Source organism: Gopherus flavomarginatus, chromosome 5 (assembly GCF_025201925.1).
Source record: "Gopherus flavomarginatus isolate rGopFla2 chromosome 5, rGopFla2.mat.asm, whole genome shotgun sequence".
Taxonomy (NCBI): domain Eukaryota; kingdom Metazoa; phylum Chordata; order Testudines; family Testudinidae; genus Gopherus; species Gopherus flavomarginatus.
The window spans coordinates 148,368,055-148,389,184 of record NC_066621.1 but is presented as its reverse complement, the minus strand read 5'-3'; the positions used below and the strand labels follow the sequence as shown (position 1 = coordinate 148,389,184).

Sequence of the window (21,130 nt, the reverse complement as noted above, 5' to 3'; positions counted from 1 at the left end):
TCAATATCAGTGTTTCTCAACCTTTCAGGTTCACAGCCCCTTAGTCATAGTCAAAAATGTTTGCAACCGCTTACGTTTACTATATGAATATGAGTAAAACATATCTCAGTGACAACACCGAAAGGCTGATAAAAGCAGTGTGTGTGTTTTCAGAGGTTAACAGAATACTTGGCCTTGAACAGTGAGGGCAGCGTGGGAGAGAGCTTTTCTGTGCTTAGAGCATAAAATGTTCAGTGTCTGGCTACCCTCTCCCCTGTGTGTCGTTCATGACCTCCTCGGGCGTTACATGACCCACTGGTTAAGAAACATTGCTCCAGCTGATAGCTCCTTAGTTTCAGCCTATCTGCAGTCCCTGGTCTGCACGTGGGGAGCTCTGTGATACTTTAAGTTCAAGATCTCATCTGTTTTGTGGCTCAGTAAAGCAGGCAAAGGTGTGTCTGCCCCCCCGCCCCACGCAAGGACAGCCAGCAGTTGTGTGGTACAGGGATACAGCTCCAGCAGGGAGGGGCCTGTTCTGGAGAAGCTGAAGAGGTGTTCTAGGCTTTACTGTGATGCTCATCTCGGCTGACCTCCTGCCTCTCACAGGCCAGAGAATCTCCCCCAGCGATTCCTGCATCGAGCCATAACTTCTGTTTGAGGTACAGCATTTCCTTTAGAAAGGCAGCTAGTTTTGATTATAAAGACTTCAAGTGATGGAGAAACCACCACATTGTTGTTCCAATGGCTAATTGCCCGTAGTGTTAAAAATTTGCATCGTATTCCTAATCTGAATTTGTTTAGAGTCAACTTCTGACCAGTGGATCTTGTTCTACATTTATCTGCTACGTTAATGAGCCGTCTGCTATCAGAAATCTCTTCTCCATATAGGTGCCCCTCCGGGATCCCACCCCCTATCCAACCACCCCTGCTCCCTGTCCCCTGACTGCCCTGATCCCTATCCATACCCCTGCCACTGACAGTCCCCCTGGGAATCCCACCCCTCCAACCCCCCCGGTCCCTGACTCCGCCAGAAACTCTGCCCCATCCAACTATCCCCTGCTTCCTGTCCTTTAACTATCTTGACCCCTATCCACACTTCTGCCCCCTGACAGGCTGCCCGGGACTCCCACATCTATCCAACCCACCCTGTTCCCTCTCCTTGACACCCCCCCACACACCCCCAGAACCTCCACCCAATCCAACCACCCCTGTCCCCTGACTACCCTGATCCCTATTCACACCCCTGCCTCCGACAGGCCTCCCAGGACTCCCACCCCTCCAACCCACTCCTCCACCCCATCTAAGTGCCCCCTGTCCTCTGACTGCCCCGACCCCTATCCACACTCCTGCCCCGTGACAGCCCCTCCCCAGGGCTCCCACACCTATCCAACCCACCCTGTTGACTGCCCCCTGGAGCCCCTTGCTCCTTATCCAACACCCCCCGCTCCCCACCCCCTTACCATGCTGCTCAGAGCAGCACGTCTGGCAGCCATGCCTCCCAGATGGAGCCAGCCACGCCACCGTGCTACCCAGCAGGAGCTGACAGCCCTGCCACCCAGAGTGCTGGCAGCACGGCGAGCTGAGGCTGCAGGGGAGATTGGACAGCAGGGCCAGGAGCTCAAGGGCTGGGCAGGACGGTCCCGCGAGCCATAGTTTGCCCATCTCTGAAATGCCTATGTGAACCGGGTGCAGTGAAAAGCTGTTGGTCAGCAGGACGGAGGGGAAGAGAAAGGAGGTGAAATGCCTTTAAATTCGCTCTTGGCTCCAGTGGTAATTGATAGTGACATTATTTGTTTGTGAAAGGGTATAAGGAGAGTTGGAATTGGTGAGTTTTTGGTCAGACCTTACCTGAATGGGCTGGAGCACGCCAGGATGAAACGGTTTTCCCCACTGGCTGCCTATTTGTAAGTATACCGATCACATGCTTATGAATACTATCTCACTGCCTTGGTCTTGGGGGTAGTGACAGCTAATTTTTAGGCCGGTAGGCAGGTTTAGAGCAATTCTATAAAATACCATTTGGCTTTCAAACTTAACCATAAATTCCTTTATTAACTTGATGTCTGGGCAGGCGTCTCCCGTATTAATATTTGTAATTTCTAATATTCCAACAATATCCTTTGTGAAATGTGGATATCAGAACTGAGCACAGTATACCAGTAATGGTCTCACTCATACCATATACAGAGGTGATTCCATAGCCTCACTCCTATTTGATATTCTCCTCCTTATGCATCCAAGGATTGTATTTGTCCTCTTAGTTACAGCATTACACTGGGAGGTTATGTTTAATAGGTTATCTATTGTTATATATAAGTCCTTTTCTGTGTTACTGCATTCCAGGCTGCAGTCCCCTATCTTGTAAGTGTGATCTATATTCTTTGTTGCTTGATATTGCATTTGGGCATATTAAAGTACATGTTACTCAAACAAGCCAACCTTACCAAGTGGTCTGGATTGACCTGAATAACCGACTTGTCTCTTTCATTACTTACCACTCAATTTTAAATTAATATAAATGTTTGATAGCACCTTGGCCATTTCTTTTAATACTCCTGGGTGCAAATTATCTATTCCTACAGTTTTAAAAACATTTAATAGTTGCTGTCTAACATCCTCCCTAGTTACTGTCTGAGTAGAAAGTATTTTATTATCAGAGTAAGATATGAATATATCTTTCTGAATACAGAATAGAAATATTTATTGAACACTTCTGCTTTTTCTACTCCATGATTTACAATTTCACCATCCTTATCTACTATCAGACCTATATCATTGCTAGGATTTTGTTTGTTACTGATATATTTAAAGTTTCTTATTTTCCTTACAGCTACTGGCCATAGAGGTTTCACTGGTACCTTTAGCTTCCCTTATCAATTGTCTGCATGCCCTAAGTGCTAATTTGTGCTTATTGCTATCAAATTCCACATTTTTCCATTTGCTATATAATATATTTTTTTTATTTTGCATTGCTACTTTCATCTCTCCTCTTAATCAGGACTTTTTTTACCCAAAGAAGCTCTCTTTCCAGATTGTAGTATTGTGTGGTTTGGGGATCTACAAAGCTTTCTTAAACAATTCGCAATTATCATTCACATTCTTTTTCTCCTACTTAATTTTGCTCACAATTGTTTTCAGCTTTGGAAAACCGCTTTTTTAAAAGCACCAAATAATTTATTGTTGGGACTGTAGGCTGGTTGCACACAGCAAATGAGATTAGGTCATGATCATTTGCACCTAGGCAACCATCAATATTTAGGTCACTGATCAATTTATCTTTATCTGTCAAAATGAGGGCTAATGTGGAATTACCCTGAGTTATAATATTTTTTGTTAGGCCTTGTCTATACTAACGGGGGAGATCGATCTAAGTTGCACAACTTCAGCAACATGAATAACGTACCTGAAGTCGACGTATTTAGATCTACTTACTGCGGGGTCCACACTACGCTATGTCTACGGAAGTCACTCTCCTGTTGACTTCCCTTGCACTTCTTGTTCAGGAGGCGACGGGAGAGTGATCTGTGGTCGATTTTAGTGGGTCTTCACTAGACCTACTAAATTGACTGACTGCCGATGCATCGATTGCCGTGCATCAATCCCCTGGTAAGTGTAGATAAACCCTTAGATAGTTATCACCTATGATTTTTAGGAACTCCAGAGTTACTTTACTAGTTGCAGCATGAGACATGCAGCATATATCCCCCAGACTGAAATCCCCCATCATAATGCAATTCTTCTTTCTATACACTTTCCATCAGGATTCCTGGATTTTCAGTACTTTCTCATTTTTCCAGAATTCTTGCTCAAATGAAGTGCCTGCATTTAAAAACTTTCATTTCAAACTGGTCACAAACACTGAAATTGCACCCGTTAAGCACAACACTGTACGCTGATGATGTCTGTAATTCAGAACACCTCTGTCCAGCTCACTATTAGTCTTTATTCATTGTAGCTTCCTTTTGGTGTGGTCACACACAGGCAACGTCAGTCTTGGCAAATACAGGATGCTTTTCCTATTTATAGACCAGTGCTTCCCACTGAAGAGAGCTTGTGTGACCTCATGTTTTGTCAAACGCCAGCTGCACTGGCATGTGTAATGATGATTAACATCACAGCTGTTTGTTACAGAATTTCACAGTACGGTTTGATTTGTTAATATAACATGAAACCAGTGCAGGGCTTTATACCACAAAAAACCAAGGAGAAAGGAAGATTTAAAGTAACATTTAACATGTAAAAATATATCACACAAGACTATTTCTCCTAGTGATTCCTATGTCTAATGGCTGGGGAGGTGGACAAGCTACAAGCATTCTTTGGAAGGATCCAAACCCTTTGGGAGAGGGTTCTTTTCTCTTTCCCCCCCACATCTTCTTTCCATAATAATTAGAAACAGAAGTAAAAGCACACCTTCCTGATTTCATCCCTAGTAGGGGATAATCCTAATCCATCACTCTCACTACTCCGTTTCTCCCTGCTGGGAGCTTTGTCCCGGATTTGGTAAACAACCTGCTTTGTGCAGTTGATCGTACAGTCTCCTTGTCTCAGACGTGGTACAGCGCCCAGCCTGCTTTGGTGAAGGTAAATAGACTCCCATGATCCCTTGAATGAATGCTGAGGGAGTGTAATAGCCTTTGCTTTTTCTATCAAAATGTCTAGATTTGATTCAGCTTGAATTTCAGAATAACGTCACACAAAACACACCAGTCAGGAACAGCCAGCGGCAGTCTGTGCCCTTACTAAGCAGACCTTTACTGTTCAGTTCATCACTGCATTTGTAGTAGTTCCTATTTTAAGGATTAGGCATAGAGCAAACACCACAGGGCAGTAAACATCCATTATTCTAAATAGGCCGCAGGACTTCATGAAACCTTTACCACAGGCTCCTAGTTCCCGCCAAAAGGGCAGCCCTCCCCAGATTTTCCACAGTCATCCCCAGTATGGATGGTTCATTATGCAGCACAGCTACAGATTGTGGCACCCTCCAAGCTCTGCATTTCAGCCACCTGACCCTAGAGGCTGGTGGTGCTGCTGCTACTGGTCCAGGCAGGTAACTGAGGCTACACTGGTTGTGAAAAAACACCCCCCTGAGCGCTGCAAGATACAGCGCTGTAAAGCCTCAGTGTAATCAGTGCTGCAGCGCTGGGAGCGCGGCTCCCAGCGCTGCAAGCTACACCCGCGGCAGCGCTTTGAAATTTCAAGTGTAGCCATGCCCTGAGAGGGTTTCCCTTACCAGGCAGCCGCTGAGTGTACTCCAGTCTGGTGATGCACAATGCAGCCAGTCTGTATGGGGAAAGAAAGGACATAGAAACCTAAGCCAGCCCCCACCAAGCCAGGAGGACTGGTGCCCTTTGGAGAGTCTGGAAACTGGGGAGGGCCTCACAGACGCCTGGCTAGTCTGGAGAAGGTGGGATCAAGTGGATTTGAGAAGCTGGTGGGAGAGTTGAGCTTTAAGAGCAGCCCAAAAACTTTGTCAGCTGGCGTGTTGTCCTGAAGGGATTGATCCTTCGCCAGACTCCCTACAACCCCGTTACTGCCCTGACTGTGAAATGACAGGTCTAGCACATTCAGCTCATGGAGGCCTTTGAAATGTGCAGGGGGAGTAGAGATACAGGTTTTGGACAGCACCTGGGGTCGGTTTGTGTGGGCAAAGCCATCTGGTTGACGATGTGAACACAGCTGCTTTGCTGGAGTTCTGAAGGGGGGTACTACAGCTGTGTGAGCCTTGCTCCTGTTTTAGCTGCTCATTCATAAAAACAAGTGCACATTGTCAATAAAATCAGACTAGGCATCAATCAACCTAGGTGTTTGTACTGACCCCATGCCTACATTGGGAAAAGAGACCTCTACCAGCAGACAGGCATTCTCTCCCACCAAGGAATTCACTCATTCTAGAAAACCTATGTTCTTCCTGACTACTCTGAAACTGGGACAGGGTGCAGCAAGGGAGCAAAAGTATATGCAGAAGGGATAGAAGGGGTGAAGGTAATGCTGTAGTGGAGGAAGACACAATGGTCTAGATCCTCAGCTGGTGTCAAATAGCATAGTTCCACTGATGTCAACAAAGCTATACTGATTGACACCAGCCGAGGATCTGGTCTCGTGTGAATAAATGAAATAAACCACAGCTGAACTGGTCTTCGTTACATCCAACACACACATGTTCAAAGGGAGCAGGAGTTCTGCCGGACGAGTTAGCACTTCAGCATTTGGCCCGCGAGCAGCGTGAACCTGGCAGTTCAGAAAGCCTCGGCAGGCTCAGGAAGTTCTCCCTGGACTTAAACCAGCGGCGGCACTGTTTGTCCTTTGTACTGCTCAGCGCTTCCTAGGCGATAATTGGTGTGTGACATGATGTGATTCTTGCACACTAACTCCTTGTCTACAAGGAGCTCAGATCTGAGCTGAGGGGGGAGAGGGATCTCTCAGTGGTTTGAGCATTGGCCTACTAAACTCAAGGTTGTAAGTTCAATCCTTGAGGGGGCCACTTAAGGATCTGGGGCAAAATCAGTACTTGGTCCTGCTAGTGAAGGCAGGGGGCTGGCCTCACTGACCTTTCAGGGTCCCTTCCGGTTCTATGACATAAGTATAAAACTGAGCCAACATTCATCAAACCCAGCAGGACAGCATTGTCCCCTCATCCCCAAATGCAGTGTAGGTACAGGGATAGTGGAGTGTGCCAGGACCCCCACCCCCTGGTGTGATCATTTCCTGGTGCATTGTGGGTAGTAGGCCGGTGCCTTCACTCCTGGTTTGCTGTACTCTGAATTCTGGACGTCTCGGCATTTATATTAGCTGCATCCGGCAGGGGGATGGCGTGAGCTGTTTTGATGTAACAGTAAAAGGTTGCTGTACACTAGGTTATTTATCACAATAATGTATCGTTGTGCATATTCTGTTTGATACAAATACGCCAACGGCATCATCTGCTCAGCCAAACCCTGCCATCCCGTGAGCTTTGGGGCTGAGGTTCAGATTCAGAGAGTGCAGTGTTCTGGCTGCCGGCTTGGAGACATGCACTCCTGTACAAATAATGGGCTGGATCCTTAGTGCTCCTTCAGTGGTGCAAAGCAGCCGTAAAGCTGGCGCAATTGACAGGACAGAGCGTTCTCAGGTGGTGAAGAGCCACCCACCCCCAACAGCCACTGGCAAAGGGAGAGCCGATCAGCTCTTTGGGGCAGGAACTATCTGCTACTCTGTGCTCACACAGCATTTAGCACAGTGATCCTCCCTTCTTCACTGGCCAGAGGCACTACTGCAGAGTTCGGCAACCTTTCAGAAGTGGAGTACCGACTCTTCATTTATTCACTCTCATTTAAGGTTTCACGTGCCAGTGATCCATTTTAACATTTTTAGAAGGTCTCTTTCTATAAGTCTATAATATATAACTAAACTATTGTATGTAAATTAAATAAGGTTTTTTAAAAGTTTAAGAAGCTTCATTTAAAATTAAATTAAAATGCAGAGCCCCTCAGACCAGTGGCCAGGACCCTAGCAGTGTGAGTGCCACTGAAAATCAGCTTGCGTGCCGCCCTTGGCACATGTGCCATAGGTTGCCTACCCCTGCACTACTGTAATCACACACATGGGGTATGGCAGGGAGGCAGCGTGACTGGAGCGTGCTGCATGCAGGGTCCCACAATGGCAGCTCCAGGAACTTGTGCTGGAAACCAAACTGGCCCCTTGTGTCGGGGGCCCAGAGGTGATATAAAACCCTCTTGGGCTCCCCCCACCCCTAGTCCATTCATCCTCTCTCTCACCCACCTTCTCCTTTCAATCTCTCTCCATGTTCTTTCTCTACACAACTGGCTGCTCCTGTGCTGGGCAGACGGGATGCAGGGGTAGCAGGCCCCACTCCACTGGGTTCCGCTCTCCCCCACAGCAGAGGAGCTAGAAGAGAGCAGGAAGTATTTACTTGATCTGGGCCGTGCCAAGTGCTTGTGCTGGCCTCCTCCTAAAGCCAGTTCCTGTGTCATTGCTCAGCCTGCTGCTTCTGCCGACACTCACGCTTTGCAGGGGTCCACGTGCAGCATGGGCTGCTCCCTCCTGGCTGGGTGCTGCTGTACCATGGAAAGCCATAGCCCCCTAGGGCCCTTCGGGCCTTGGAATCGATGATGCTAATGTCCTGTTCTCTCACACACTTGTGCACGTGCTGTGCTTCCTGCCCATGAGCAGGCCCGGTGAAATGAATGGCATTACTCCGGTGCACGTGTGACTGCAGGATTGGGGCCTACGGGAGGCCTCTTTCTTTGTCTTCAATCAGGATATTGCGGCGAGGGAAGCGAGGGGTTTTTCATGCTGGGTATCTGTTTTGGAGTAAATTGCTATTTTGTCAGGTGAGACTGCAGGCGTACAATGGAAAACGGTTGCCCCTGCCCGGGAAAAGTGGCCTGTACTTGAATGGCCTGCCTGGAGTTGTAAAATATGGATACTGGTTTCCACTGGTGGTCACTTTCTCTTTTCCCTTTGAGCAGAAAACGCAACTCATTTTCCTCTCCTGTTAGTTTACAGGGATATAATTCCACTGACGGCAACAATGTTACTCCTGGCTTACCTCTGTGTGAGAGCAGCCTGGGGGGCCCATATGGTTTATGGGAGGCTGTGAGATCCTAGTGGTCAGAGCATAGCACCAGGCACCAGAGTTCAAATCCCAGCTGTGCCACTGACTCATGGGTTGGCCTTGTGCACTTACCCTCTCTAGCTTTGTCTGACTCTGACTTGTGGAACAGCCTGTGGCTGACAAAGGGTGCAGCCAAATGGCTGAAGGATGTGGTTTAGCTGTAAGTGTACCTATTGGGTTTCCGCTGCTAAAAGATCCCCCCTAAGCCTAAGGGGAGGATCCACAGGACCTCAGAAACCAACTGATTTCGGGGGACAACTAATAAAAGAACAGGGACAGGAGTGCAGTCAAAGGGTCATAAAAGGGAGCCTGATGGGGACACCGAGCAGAGAACCCCGGACAGCGCCCACTGCTCCTCGAAGGCGTCAAGGGAGCCAGTGGACGCCGCCCAGAGGAACTCTGCCCGGATGCGTGAACGGACAAAGCCTGTACCATGTTCAGAACCATTTCAGAAACTGGCTGGAACCTGTGGGGTGTGAACTCTATAGCCCAGATCCCACGGAGAACTCTACATGGGGACTGTAGATCGAGGAAGACCAGGCTCCCTGGGGGTAGGGATTCATATCATACCCCCAAGACATGCAGGGAATCTAGCACAGAGTTCATGTAGCATAAACTGTGGTGTTTGGCGAGGGAAGCAGGGGGAGTCAGTGCCAGTGTGAAGGCACTGAACATCTGCAGAGCTACCCCTGGCTTCTGGTGCAGTCTCTGGGATCTGTGGAGTTTGGGGACAGAACTGTTGGTGGTTCTGCAGATGGAAAACGCCTTCTGCAAGAAAACTCCATCTGGGAAAACACACAGGATTTCTTCTCCCTCCCCCTCCATCCCCTCCCCTTTAACATTTCCGTTGGACGAGGGTCACACAATCTGGATCATAATAGCCAGACTGGTGCTGGGTACTGCATATAACGAGGAGAGACTTTCCCCCAAAAAACAATGTCTCTTCCTTAGTCAGGAGGTTCCACTGCTCTGATCAAAATGTCAGGATGGATGTTGGAATCTTTTCTATTCTTCAGCTTTAAACAAGATTCCGTGTGTGTGTTTGTGTGAGATTATACAGTTCAACAGCGAAGGACCATTAGAGAAAGCAATAGTACCATCTGGTGGCACTTTTGAGCTATTTAAACTTGAATAGCCATCCGTCATGGAGAACTCCAGCATGCCCTTGGCTGTCTCTGTATTTAGTACTTTTCTGTTGCATACCTAAATGTGTGCAATTTTGCAGCGCCTGGGACAGCCAAAATGTCACGTGTTGTATCTAGACTCCCAATACCCACGTTAATAAAAATTCATTTTAATCATGCCTGGGACAGTCAGGTTTAGTGACACCCAGTTGTGCAAATAACTGAACATAAGAATGTGGGGTAGCATTTCATTGTGAATGTCTTCAGTAGGTGGTGATGACCTATTTTAAGGGCCTACAGCTGACTCATGAACCAGACCTTCCATAAACTGTTGTGGTCATGCTAAGAATGGAAAAAATACAAGCTTGCTAAACTTGTTAAGAAAGATCTAGTGATGTTTAGCACAAGTGCCACGCTGTTTAGGCTGAGCAAGTAATGTTCTAATCTCAACTGGCAGGATTATATTTAAATATAATGCACCAACAAGAGAAACAATGGGTAAGCAGCAGGTGTTAATTACACAGGTAGGAAATTTATGACATATGACAAAAGCTGGAACAGGACTAAACTACCATATATTTAGAGGAGGAAAGAGGAACTCCTAGGAGCTGAAACTGTAACCTTCCCCCTCCATCCCCAAGAATCTGGGGGTATAGCAAGCAGACCAAAGCAGGCTGATATCAATTGCTTGCAAGGGGTTGTAGTAATTGGTTCTAATGGGTTGAAATTGCTAATGTATATCTTTTCTGTCATGCACTAACAATCGCTTAATCAACTCAGGCCTGCTTGGTCATCTGAGCCCTTTCTAATTATTGAACAAATGTGTGCCCATAAACTGATTATTGTTTTTGATCGATTATTGGTTAGTGAACGTGGATTACAGTGACATTCAAATCGTGGGGGGGAGGGGAAGAGAACCTCAAACGATCACTTTAGTTTGCATTTGACAGGTGATCTTAGCTCAGAAAACTGAACTCTTGATGAGCTTGGTGAATTCACTTTGCCCTGCAATACTTAGCCCTTTAAAGGGGTCTAGATTTGTGTGCCTGTTCCTGGCTTATGGGCCCCTGCTCCAGTAGGAAGGAGAGCTAGAAAATACAGCCAAGGCTCCACTCACCCTCTTTCAGCTCAGGTTTACTGTCACTCAAATGTTACGTTGCAAAAGAAAGCGGTGGGGCCTAGCTGCATGGCAGCCCCTAGCTTTCCAACCCTGAATATTCCAGTCTGCATATTACCTGAAATTGGCCTGTATTGCAATTTGTGCGGGGACCATGTGACTTCAGACCAGCTGTGGATTCATGTCAGTCAAATGAACAGAGCACGACAGGATAAATGTGAGACGTGTCTATGACATTGCTACCAGGCTGCACTAGGCCACAAATTAGCTATGGTACAGGGACGGGAAGAGCTAGACACCATGGAGCAGCCAAAATGTAGGTGGGTTCTTCTCCTTGCTGTTTACTGACATCCCTGCCATATTTTTCCAAACTATACACTGGCAGATCTGATTCTACTGGCATTCTGAAAATGGGCAGGTCAAGAGTATGAAGAAGTTTTCAATAAATCAGGGGTGGGCAAATGACGGTCCGCAGGCTGGTCGGATCTGGCCCGTGAATGCCCACTGGGGAGTGGGGTCTGGGGCTTGCCTTTCTCCGTTGCTCCAGCCAGGGACCAGGGTCGGGGGCTGCTCCAGGTGGCTCCCAGGAGCCACGGCATGGCCCCCCTCCAGCTCCTACCCACTCCAATGGCCCCCTCGGTACTCCCATGGGAGCTGCAGGAGGGTACCTGAGGACAGGGCAATGTACAGAGGCCTGGCTGCACCTCCTCTTAGGAGCCGAAGAAGGGACATGCTGCTGCTTTTGGGAGCCGCTTGAGGTAAGCACCACTCGGAGCCTGCACTCCTGAGTCTCTCCCCCTGCCCCAGCCCTGATTCCCCTCCCGCCCTCCAAACCCCCCAATCCCAGAACAGAGCACTCTCTTGCACCCCAAACCCTTCATCCAGAGCCCACGCCCCCAGCAGGAGCCGTCACCCCCTCCTGTACCCCAACCCCAATTTCATGAGCATTCATGGCCTGCCATACAATTTCTATTCCCAGATGTGGCCCTCTGGCCAAAAAGTTTGCCCACCCCTGCAATAAACCAATACAAGGCATGTGATTCCCAAGGCCAGTAGGCATTTGCTCTCTAACTGGTTAAAAATGCCATCATAGTGATTCAGCAACCAATGAACAGGGGAAAAACAACTGAGGAGAGTTGGCAGTTTTTCAAAGGGACGCTATTAAGGGCCCAAAAGCAAGCTATTCCGATGGTTAGGAAAAATAGAAAATGTGGCAAAAGACCACCTTAGCTTAACCACGAGATCTTGCGTGACCTACAAAATAAAAAGGTGTCATATAAAAAATGGAAACTAGGTCAGATTACAAAGGATGAATATAGGCAAATAACACAGGAATGCAGAGGCAAGATTAGAAAGGCAAAGGCACAAAATGAGCTCAAACTAGCTATAGGAATAAAGGGAAACAAGAAGACTTTTTATCAATACATTAGAAGCAAGAGGAAGACCAAGGACAGGGTAGGCCCACTGCTCAGTGAGGAGGGGGAAACAGTAACGGGAGACTTGGAAATGGCAGAAATGCTTAATGACTTCTTTGTTTCGGTCTTCACTGAGAAGTCTGAAGGAATGTCTAATATAGTGAATGCTTACGGGAAGAGGGTAGGTTTAGAAGAGAAAATAAAAAAAGAGCAAGTAAAAAATCACTTAGAAAAGTTAGATGCCTGCAAGTCACCAGGGCCTGATGAAATGCATTCTAGAATACTCAAGGAGTTAATAGAGGAGGTATCTGAGCCTCTAGTTGTTATCTTTGGGAAATCATGGGAGATGGGGGAGATCCAGAAGACTAGAAAAGGGCAAATATAGTGCCCATCTATAAAAAGGGAAATAAAGACAACCCAGGAAACTACAGACCAGTTAGTTTAACTTCTGTGTCAGGGAAGATAATGGAGCAGGTAATTAAAGAAATCATCTGCAAACACTTGGAAGGTGGTAAGGTGATAGGGAATAGCCAGCATGGATTTGTAAAGAACAAATCATTTCAAACTAATCTGATAGCATTCTTTGATAGGATAACGAGCCTTGTGGATAAGGAAGAAGCGGTGGATGTGATATACCTAGACTTTAGTAAGGCATTTGATACGGTCTCTCATGATATTCTTATAGATAAACTAGGAAAGTACAATTTAGATGGGGCTACTATAAGGTGGGTGCATAACTGGCTGGATAACCGTACTCAGAGAGTAGTTGTTAATGGCTCCCAGTCCTGCTGGAAAGGTATAACAAGTGGGGTTCCGCAGAGGTCTGTTTTGGGACCGGCTCTGTTCAATATCTTCATCAACGATTTAGATGTTGGCATAGAAAATACGCTTATTAAGTTTGCGGACGATACCAAACTGGGAGGGATTGCAACTGCTTTGGAGGACAGGGTCAAAATGATCTGGACGAATTGGAGAAATGGTCTGAGGTAGACAGGATGAAGTTCAATAAAGATAAATGCAAAGTGCTCCACTTAGGAAGGAACAATCAGTTTCACACATACAGAATGGGAAGAGACTGTCTAGGAAGGAGTATGGCAGAAAGAGATCTAGGGGTCACAGTGGACCACAAGCTTAATATGAGTCAACAGTGTGATACTGTTGCAAAAAAAGCAAACATGATTCTGGGATGCATTAACAGGTGTGCTGTAAACAAGACACGAGAAGTCATTCTTCCGCTTTACTCTGCGCTGGTTAGGCCTCAACTGGAGTATTGTGTCCAGTTCTGGGCACCGCATTTCAAGAAAGATGTGGAGAAATTGGAGAGGGTCCAGAGAAGAGTAACAAGAATGATTAAAGGTCTCAAGAACATGACCTATGAAGGAAGGCTGAAACAATTGGGTTTGTTTAGTCTGGAAAAGAGAAGACTGAGAGGGGACATGATAGCAGTTTTCAGGTATCTAAAAGGGTATCATCAGGAGGAGGGAGAAAACTTGTTCACCTTAGCCTCCAATGATAGAACAAGAAGCAATGGGCTTAAACTGCAGCAAGGGAGATTTAGGTTGGACATTAGGAAAAAGTTCCTAACTGTCAGGGTAGTTGAACACTGGAATAGATTGCCTAGGGAAGTTGTGGAATCTCCATCTCTGGAGATTTTTAAGAGGTTAGATAAATGTCTATTAGGGATGGTCTAGACAGTATTTGGTCCTGCCATGAGGGCAGGGGACTGGACTCGATGACCTCTCGAGGTCCCTTCCACTCCTAGAGTCTATGAGTCTTTGAACTATTGACCACCTTGGCTATGAAGTCTCAGCATTGAAACGTACTGCCACATCTGGAGCCTGGGAAGGCCTGTGAACAGGGTAGACCAATCTTTAATTTGGTGTCTCTCTCTCTCTGCATTTCAGGACACCAAAACGATTGTGCGGCGATCGCTTGCTGTGTAGTCAAGCCAAATTGTAACATCTGTTCAAAATAATTGTTTTGAAATGAAGTGTCCTATAATGGGTCATTACAGCCAAAGAGACAGGAGAGATTACAGCTTGAATCATTTTCTGGAAATGATCCACACTGAGATGCTTAATTCTAAACTTGACACAACCTCAGGGCTAATATATTATCAAATGTTCTGTAAAATGCACCAGATCAAACACAGCAGCTATGGGCATAGCTCAGTGAGGAGGAGAAATGCCTTGGTACATTACATTTCACAATAGAAACGAGTGACCTTTTTATTCAGAATGTTTTTCTGAACACTGAGACCAGGTCAGTGTATGTTACTGGGTTGGATAATCAAATTAAATGTATTCTGTTGTGAGGGAATTGCCGGTTCAGGGATTCAAAATAAATTTGTCTCACTGCTTTGTACATGTATATGACTCGGAGGTTCTTAGTCTACAGGAATCATTTGTTTTTGTTTTTCATGAAGCTGTAGCATGACCTTCTACACTGATCCCTTCAGCTATCCTCCTATGGGGAAATACAAATACTTTGAGAGACAGAGAGAGACTAATCAGAACAAATCAAAAGTTCACTTGGATTTGAACAACATCCAAGTAAGTGTCTGACATGCAGCCACCTTCTGCTCTAGTATTGGGAAAGGATGAATGAGATTGTGCACATTAGAAAGGTGTCAAGGGACAAATCCTAAAAGGCGTTGCTCCAATGAGCAATGTACATAGTTTTTCTTCGAGTGATTGCTCATATCCATTCCAGTTAGGTGTGCGCACCGTGCGTGCACGCTCGTCAGAAGATTTTTACCCTAGCAACTCCGGTGGGTTGGCAGGTCGCCCCCTGGAGTGGCGCCGCCATGGCGCTGGATATATACCCGCCGACCCGTCCGCTCCTCAGTTCCTTCTTACCACCCGTGTCGGTCGTTGGAGCAGTGGAGCGCGGCTTAGCTGTGTGTGATATTATATAGGATGAGCCTTGAATCTAAATTATCGAGAGGATCATCTACTGTAAGTGGCTGTGTTTACAGATTGCCTGGCACAGATGGGATTTATGGAGATGCTTAAGATTATAAATACTTTAAAGAGGCCGTCATGTTTACTAATTTATAAGAAGGGCTAGGTTTACAAATCATTTATGTATAGGGTAGGATTGAAAATGTACATGAAGATCATGGATGGGAATTTATTAATTAATTTAGGGATTCCACCGTTTGGCAAACATTGCTCCACACACGCAAAACTGAGTTCAATGGTCTTCTTTAATGGCCTACTTTTGCTGAAGTTGTAAGATTTGGTTGCCACCAAGAAAATAAGTACAGAACAAATTGGAACCACATATAACCTTAGGCTGGAAGGGACATTAGGAGGTCATCAAGTCCAGTCCCCTGCACTGAGGCAGGACCAAGTTAACTGAGATCATCCTTGACAGCTGACTGTCTAACCCAGGGGTCTGCAACCTTTCAGAAGTGGTGTGCTGAGTCTTCATTTATTTACTCTAATTTAAGGTTTCGCGTGTCAGTCATACATTTTAATGTTTTTAAAAGGTCTCTATAAGTCTATAAATATATAACTAAATTATTGTTGTATGTAAAGTAAATTAGATTTTTAAAATGTTTAAGAAGCTTCATTTAAAATTAAATTAAAATGCAGAGCCCACTGGACCGGTGGCCAGGACCTGGGACGTGTGAGTGCCACTGAAAATCAGCTTGTGTGCCACCTTTGGCATGTGTGCCACAGGTTGCCTACCCCAGTCTAACCTGTTCGTAAAAACTTCCAATGATGGGGATTCCACAGCCTCTCTTGAAAGCCCATTTCAGTGCTTAACTAGTACTATTGTTTTTCCTAATATCTAACCTAAATCTCCCTTACTGCACATTAAGACCATTACTTCTTGTCCTACCATTACCTGTTCTCTTTATAACAGCCATTAACATATCTGACAACAGTTATCAGGGCCCCACTCAGTCTTCTTTTCTCAAGACTAAACATGCCCAATGTGGGCATGTTTTTGAAACCCTTTATCATTTTTGTTGCTCCCCTCTGGACTCTCCAGATTGTCCACAACTTTCTTAAAGCATGGTGCCTAGAACCAGACACAATCCTCCAGCTGAGGCCTCACTTGTGCTGAGCAGAGTGGGCCTATTACCTCAAGTGTCTTGTCTGTGACACTCCTGTTAATATCCCCTAGAACAGGGGTCTCAAACTCCCAGCCCGCGAGCCTCCCTAGTGTGGCCTGCAGAGCTCCAGACAGGAAGGTAAAGAATATTCTATTCAGTTGAAAGCTCAGAGGAAAAGTTATATCCAGTTGAAAGTTTTAGCAATGTAGAAGGTAATGTCTTGAGCTGGAACTTGACCAGGTTACTAGAGTTCACACCCCTACTCTGGCACAACCTTGCTAAGGGATGTTCAATGTCTCAAGAGTAGATGCAACTTAAGCCAGTACTGAACCAGCGCCTGAGCACAATGCTGGAGATGCTGGCTGTTGAGGGGGACACAAACTACACCGCTTGCATGTTTGCAATTATAATATACTAAATTATGGTGAAAAATTGATAAACAGCATTCTGAAATCATGCATCTCACCCATTTCTATTATCTCTGTATTTTTACAGCATGTAAGTACTTTTATAATACAGCAATGTAGCTAGAGCATATGGATAGGTGCCCATTTAGAGTGTATAAATGCAAATAAATAAAATTATAAAACAATACAAAAGTATAAAGTAAAATAAATAATGAAATCTTAGCAAAGCCTTAAAAAAAACAAAACAAAACACACAACGCCCAGTTAATTCTGTAGCAATCTAAGAGGCTGGGCAGGCCAGAGAAGCAGAACTACAAGCAATAAAAAACTTTTCCATCCCTAAGTTCTTGTTATGCTCAGGTTTTTATTGACCTTGGTGAAATGAGGTGGTGGCCTCAGTCCAGTTCTAGGGGACAGACGTCCTTTATGTCACAAAACTAGACGTAGTATTAGTTGCAGGTTTCAAGCCATATATGTGCAAATGTTATGTATTGAGACTGTCTTTAAGGATCAAATCTTTCTCCCACTGATTTAAGAAGGGGCATGGTTATGAAAGCATGACAAATTATCAAGATTTTGAAATTTCGTCTACCATTAATCTCTCTCCATTATCATGGCAATTTTGTCACCCCTTTGTCCTTTCATATTTATCTTTTTTGGATGACAAAAGGCAGAAACATTTTAATCTCTTGCATAAAAGACAGTTTATTTCTTGTCCCATTTACAAAATAATGATATATATCCACTTGAATCACAAACAGTTGAAAAATCTGATAAAACATTATAATTTAAATACTGTACAAGAAAAATACTGGCTATTTTTTCACATTTAAATTTAGTGAAGGTAACGGAAGGTCTGAATCCCATTTCCAATTAAAAGTATTAATTTAAGGCTTGAGATCCTGAACCTTTGAGGAAAAATAAATTCATAAATCCCAAGATGCGGATTGCCTGTGCAGCAGCATTTCTTGTGAGTTGGTTTCAACATACTGATTTGTGCTCTCTTTGTTTTTATGTGATATCAGTACTGGCAATCAATGCTGATTTCCAAATATCATTAAATTCTAATAGGTCAACTGAGTTACGCAGTGAGCAGGATAATGTGCACCCTGAAATACAAACTAGACTCATCACATTTCTGTTGAAGGAGAGAAAAAGTATACCTACCTCTCTAGTGCAGGAGTGGGCAAACTTTCTGGCCCGAGGGCAACATGGAAATTGTATGGTGGGCCAGGAATGCTCACAACATTGGGGACTGGAGTGTGGACTCTGAGGTGGGGCCAGAAATGAGGAGTTCAGGCTGTGCGAGGGGACTCCAGGATGGGGCAGGGAGTTAGGGTGCGGGTGGGGAGGTGAGGGCTCCGGCTGGCAGTGTGGGCTCTGGAGTGCGGGAGTGTGGGATGGAGGGGTTCAGAGGGCGATCAGGGCTGGGGCAGGGGGTTGGGGTGCAGGTGGGGTGGGGAGGTGAGGGCTCCGGCTGGCGGTGTGGGCTCTGGCGTGCAGGAGTGTGGGACTGAGGGGTTCGGAGGGCGATCAGGGCAGGGGGTTGGGGGGCAGGAGGAGGTCAGGGGTGCAAACTCCTGGCGGTGCTTACCTCAAGCAGTCCCCCCTCCTGCTCCTACACAGAGGTGCAGACAGGCGCCTCTGTGCACTGCCACATCTGCACGCAACTGTAACCAATGGGAGCTTCACAGGCGGCGCTTCCTGGCTGTCCCTATGCATAGGAGACGGAGGGGGGTCATGCTGCTGCTTCCAGGAGCCACATGGAGCCCCGGCATGCATAGAGCCGGCCAAGCCTCGGACCCTGCTCCCTGGCAGGAGCTTCAGGGCCGGATTAAAATGTCTGCAGGGCCAGATGCGGCCCCCCAGGCCATAGTTTGCTCATCCCTGCCCTAGTGGCTCATATAAATATGTTCAAAGGCTGTTAGATGAAATTGGACATTTTTATCCATCTCAAAGAGGAAATTCACAAGTCTACAAACAGACTGATGCCACATGTATTCCAAACACACATTTTATCTTTTCAATTTTGTCTGGATCAGAATACAGTGCTAAGCTCCCATTTCTGGGAATGTTCCACATTTGAAATACTTCTCACATAATGTATGTACTGAAAGGAAACTATCACAAATTTCATGAGGCTTCAAGTTTCATTCTTCTCCCCCCAATCTTGTATATTTTCTTTAAATCTGCAGAGCTCTGAATGGGATTTTTCTTATGTTTGGGACTTAAAAATGAACCTCAAGGTGCTCTTACTGATGTCAGATATTCATCTGCCCTAGTCTGAGACTTGGTGTATTTCCAAATATAATGCATTAAAGTAACTGTCTCCTTCAAAGCTGCAGTTTTCACAGTGTGATATGTTTTGAGTGTCTTTGAGCTGGCAATACTCAGCTTTCAGTCCCTCTTTTTTTTTTTTTTTTTTTTTTTTTTTTTTTTTTTTTTTGCACTTAACAGTTTCCAATGGTCAGGTGGCTTGTGGTGATGGTAACTTCCTACTGGCACTTTTTTGCTAAACCGAGATGAGTTCACAGGGTGATTCTGCCACCCTTTCTCTCATCAGCTCTGTGCTGGGCTCATTTCAGCTGCTCTCCCTGGCATTTTTGGTCTCCTTTTGAAATGGGGAGAGCCAGTGCACCTGCCCCTGGGTGCTTCCTTTGTCTCCCACGCTGGCAGTAAGAACTGAAGCACTGGGGCAGCCCCACTAGTTCATCCAGTGCAGCCCCCGGGTTACTGCACATTGCTCCCCAGTAACTGGCGCTTTGCTCAGCCTAGTTTCAAACGGCCCAAGCCATGGGTCTCCCAGTCCTTCCCGTGGGCACCTGTTCCACAGCCCGAGGCAGCCGGCGTCAGGCAGCTTTCCCAGCAGGCCCCCCTGGCCGCTTCAGAGGCTGGTATCAGCGGTGTCGGATTTGGGCGGCAGGGCAGCTTGGGAGGCCGTGTCGGGCTGCGCGTCGCGGCAGAAGAGCACGGCCGGGTTCTTGCAGGCCCACATGGCCACCTCGCCGCCGCTGGCCGGGCTGGAGGACGAGAGGGCGCTGGCGGCGTGGCCCCAGGGCCGCTGCTGGGCATAGCGCTCCTGGCCTGGCTCGGCCCGGCCGTGGGCCTCCAGGCACTGGCCCCGGGCAGCCAAGTAAGCGGCCACGTTGTTCCTAGTCCGGTAGCCGCCCTCGCGGCTGCGGCCCAGCAGCATGGCGATGTTGGGGTTGCGGGCGGCGTAGATGAGTGGGTTGATGGCGCCATTGGCCCAGGCCATCCAGCTGGCCACGGCGTCCACGGTGGGCGAGAAGGGCAGGTGGCCAGCAGCGGCCGCCAGCCCCAGGACACAGTAGGGCCCCCAGCAGCAGATGATGGAGACGATCATGATGAGCACGGTGGTGGCGGTGCGCATCTCCCCGTAGCAGCGCAGCAGGTGGCCGTAGGTGGTGAGCGGCCGCACCCGGCTCTCGGAGAGGCGCACGGCGCGGCAGATGTTGTAGTGGCAGAAGCACATGAGGGCGAAGGGCAGCAGGTAGCAGAGCACGATCAGCGCCGCGCTGTAGGGCGGGCCCAGCCGCGACGAGCCCCAGGGCAGCAGCACGTAGGTGCAGCGGCCCGAGCCGGCCCCGTGGCCCCTGCCCGCCGCCTGGGCCAGCAGGTACCAGGGCGCGGCGAAGCCGAGCGCCGCCAGCCAGACGGCGGCCAGCAGCGCGGCGGCGCGGCGGCGGCCCATCTTGCGGCGGGGCTGGCGCACGATGGCGCAGTAGCGGTCGAAGGAGAGCAGCGCCATGGTGAGGGTGGCGGCGATGCCCAGGCCGGCGTGCAGGGCGGCGCTGGCCAGGCACAGGCGCTGGCCTGAGAGCCAGGCGCCGCGCGGGCGGCTCAGCAGGCGCAGGAAGGCGAGGGGCAGGCAGAGCAGCGCGCCCAGCAGCTCGGAGAGCGACAGCGACAGCACGAAGGCGTTGGTGACGGTGCGCAGCTGCCGGTGCCGGGCGATGACCAGCACCACGGCCCCGTTGCCCAGCGCAGACAGGGCGAAGATCAGCACCAGCAGCAGCGCCTGCGAGGCCAGCGCCGCGCCTGACCAGCCCGCCTCCTCCGCCCCCGCGGCGGGGTCAGCCGTCGGCGCCTCCCCGCCGCTCTCATTGCCCCCCGCCCGGGACAGGGCGCTCAGCAGCCCCGGGCTCGCCGACGGCGGCTCCATGAGCGGCGAGCATCCCCTTCCCGCCGCCCCGGGGAGAGCGGCAGGCGGGGGAGGAGGCTCGGCCCGAGGCCGGCCCAGGGGTTGGGGTCCCGGCTGCAGCGGGGACGCAGAGCCGCGGCTGGGGCTGCTGCTCCCCGCCCGGCCTGGCGGGCTCTGGGATCTGCCAGCCGCGCGCCCGCGCCCCCTGCTGCGTGCGGGCTTCGGGGGCTCCGGGAGCCG

At 48.1% G+C, this 21,130-nt stretch overlaps 1 protein-coding gene across 1 annotated transcript; it reads right to left on the bottom strand.

Annotated features, from left to right (window-relative positions):
• Nucleotides 1-19,131: 19,131 nt before the first annotated feature.
• On the bottom strand, nt 19,132-20,911 carry GPR135 (G protein-coupled receptor 135). Its single transcript, XM_050956015.1, has one exon. The coding sequence runs from the start codon at nt 20,909-20,911 to the stop codon at nt 19,613-19,615; it is 1,299 nt and encodes a 432-aa protein (XP_050811972.1). The 3' UTR covers nt 19,132-19,612.
• Nucleotides 20,912-21,130: the final 219 nt, after the last annotated feature.

Excerpts from the sequence above, each read along its gene's own strand:
- GPR135 (XM_050956015.1), bottom strand. The coding sequence starts at position 20,911 with ATGGAGCCGCCGTCGGCGAGCCCGGGGCTGCTGAGCGCCCTGTCCCGG.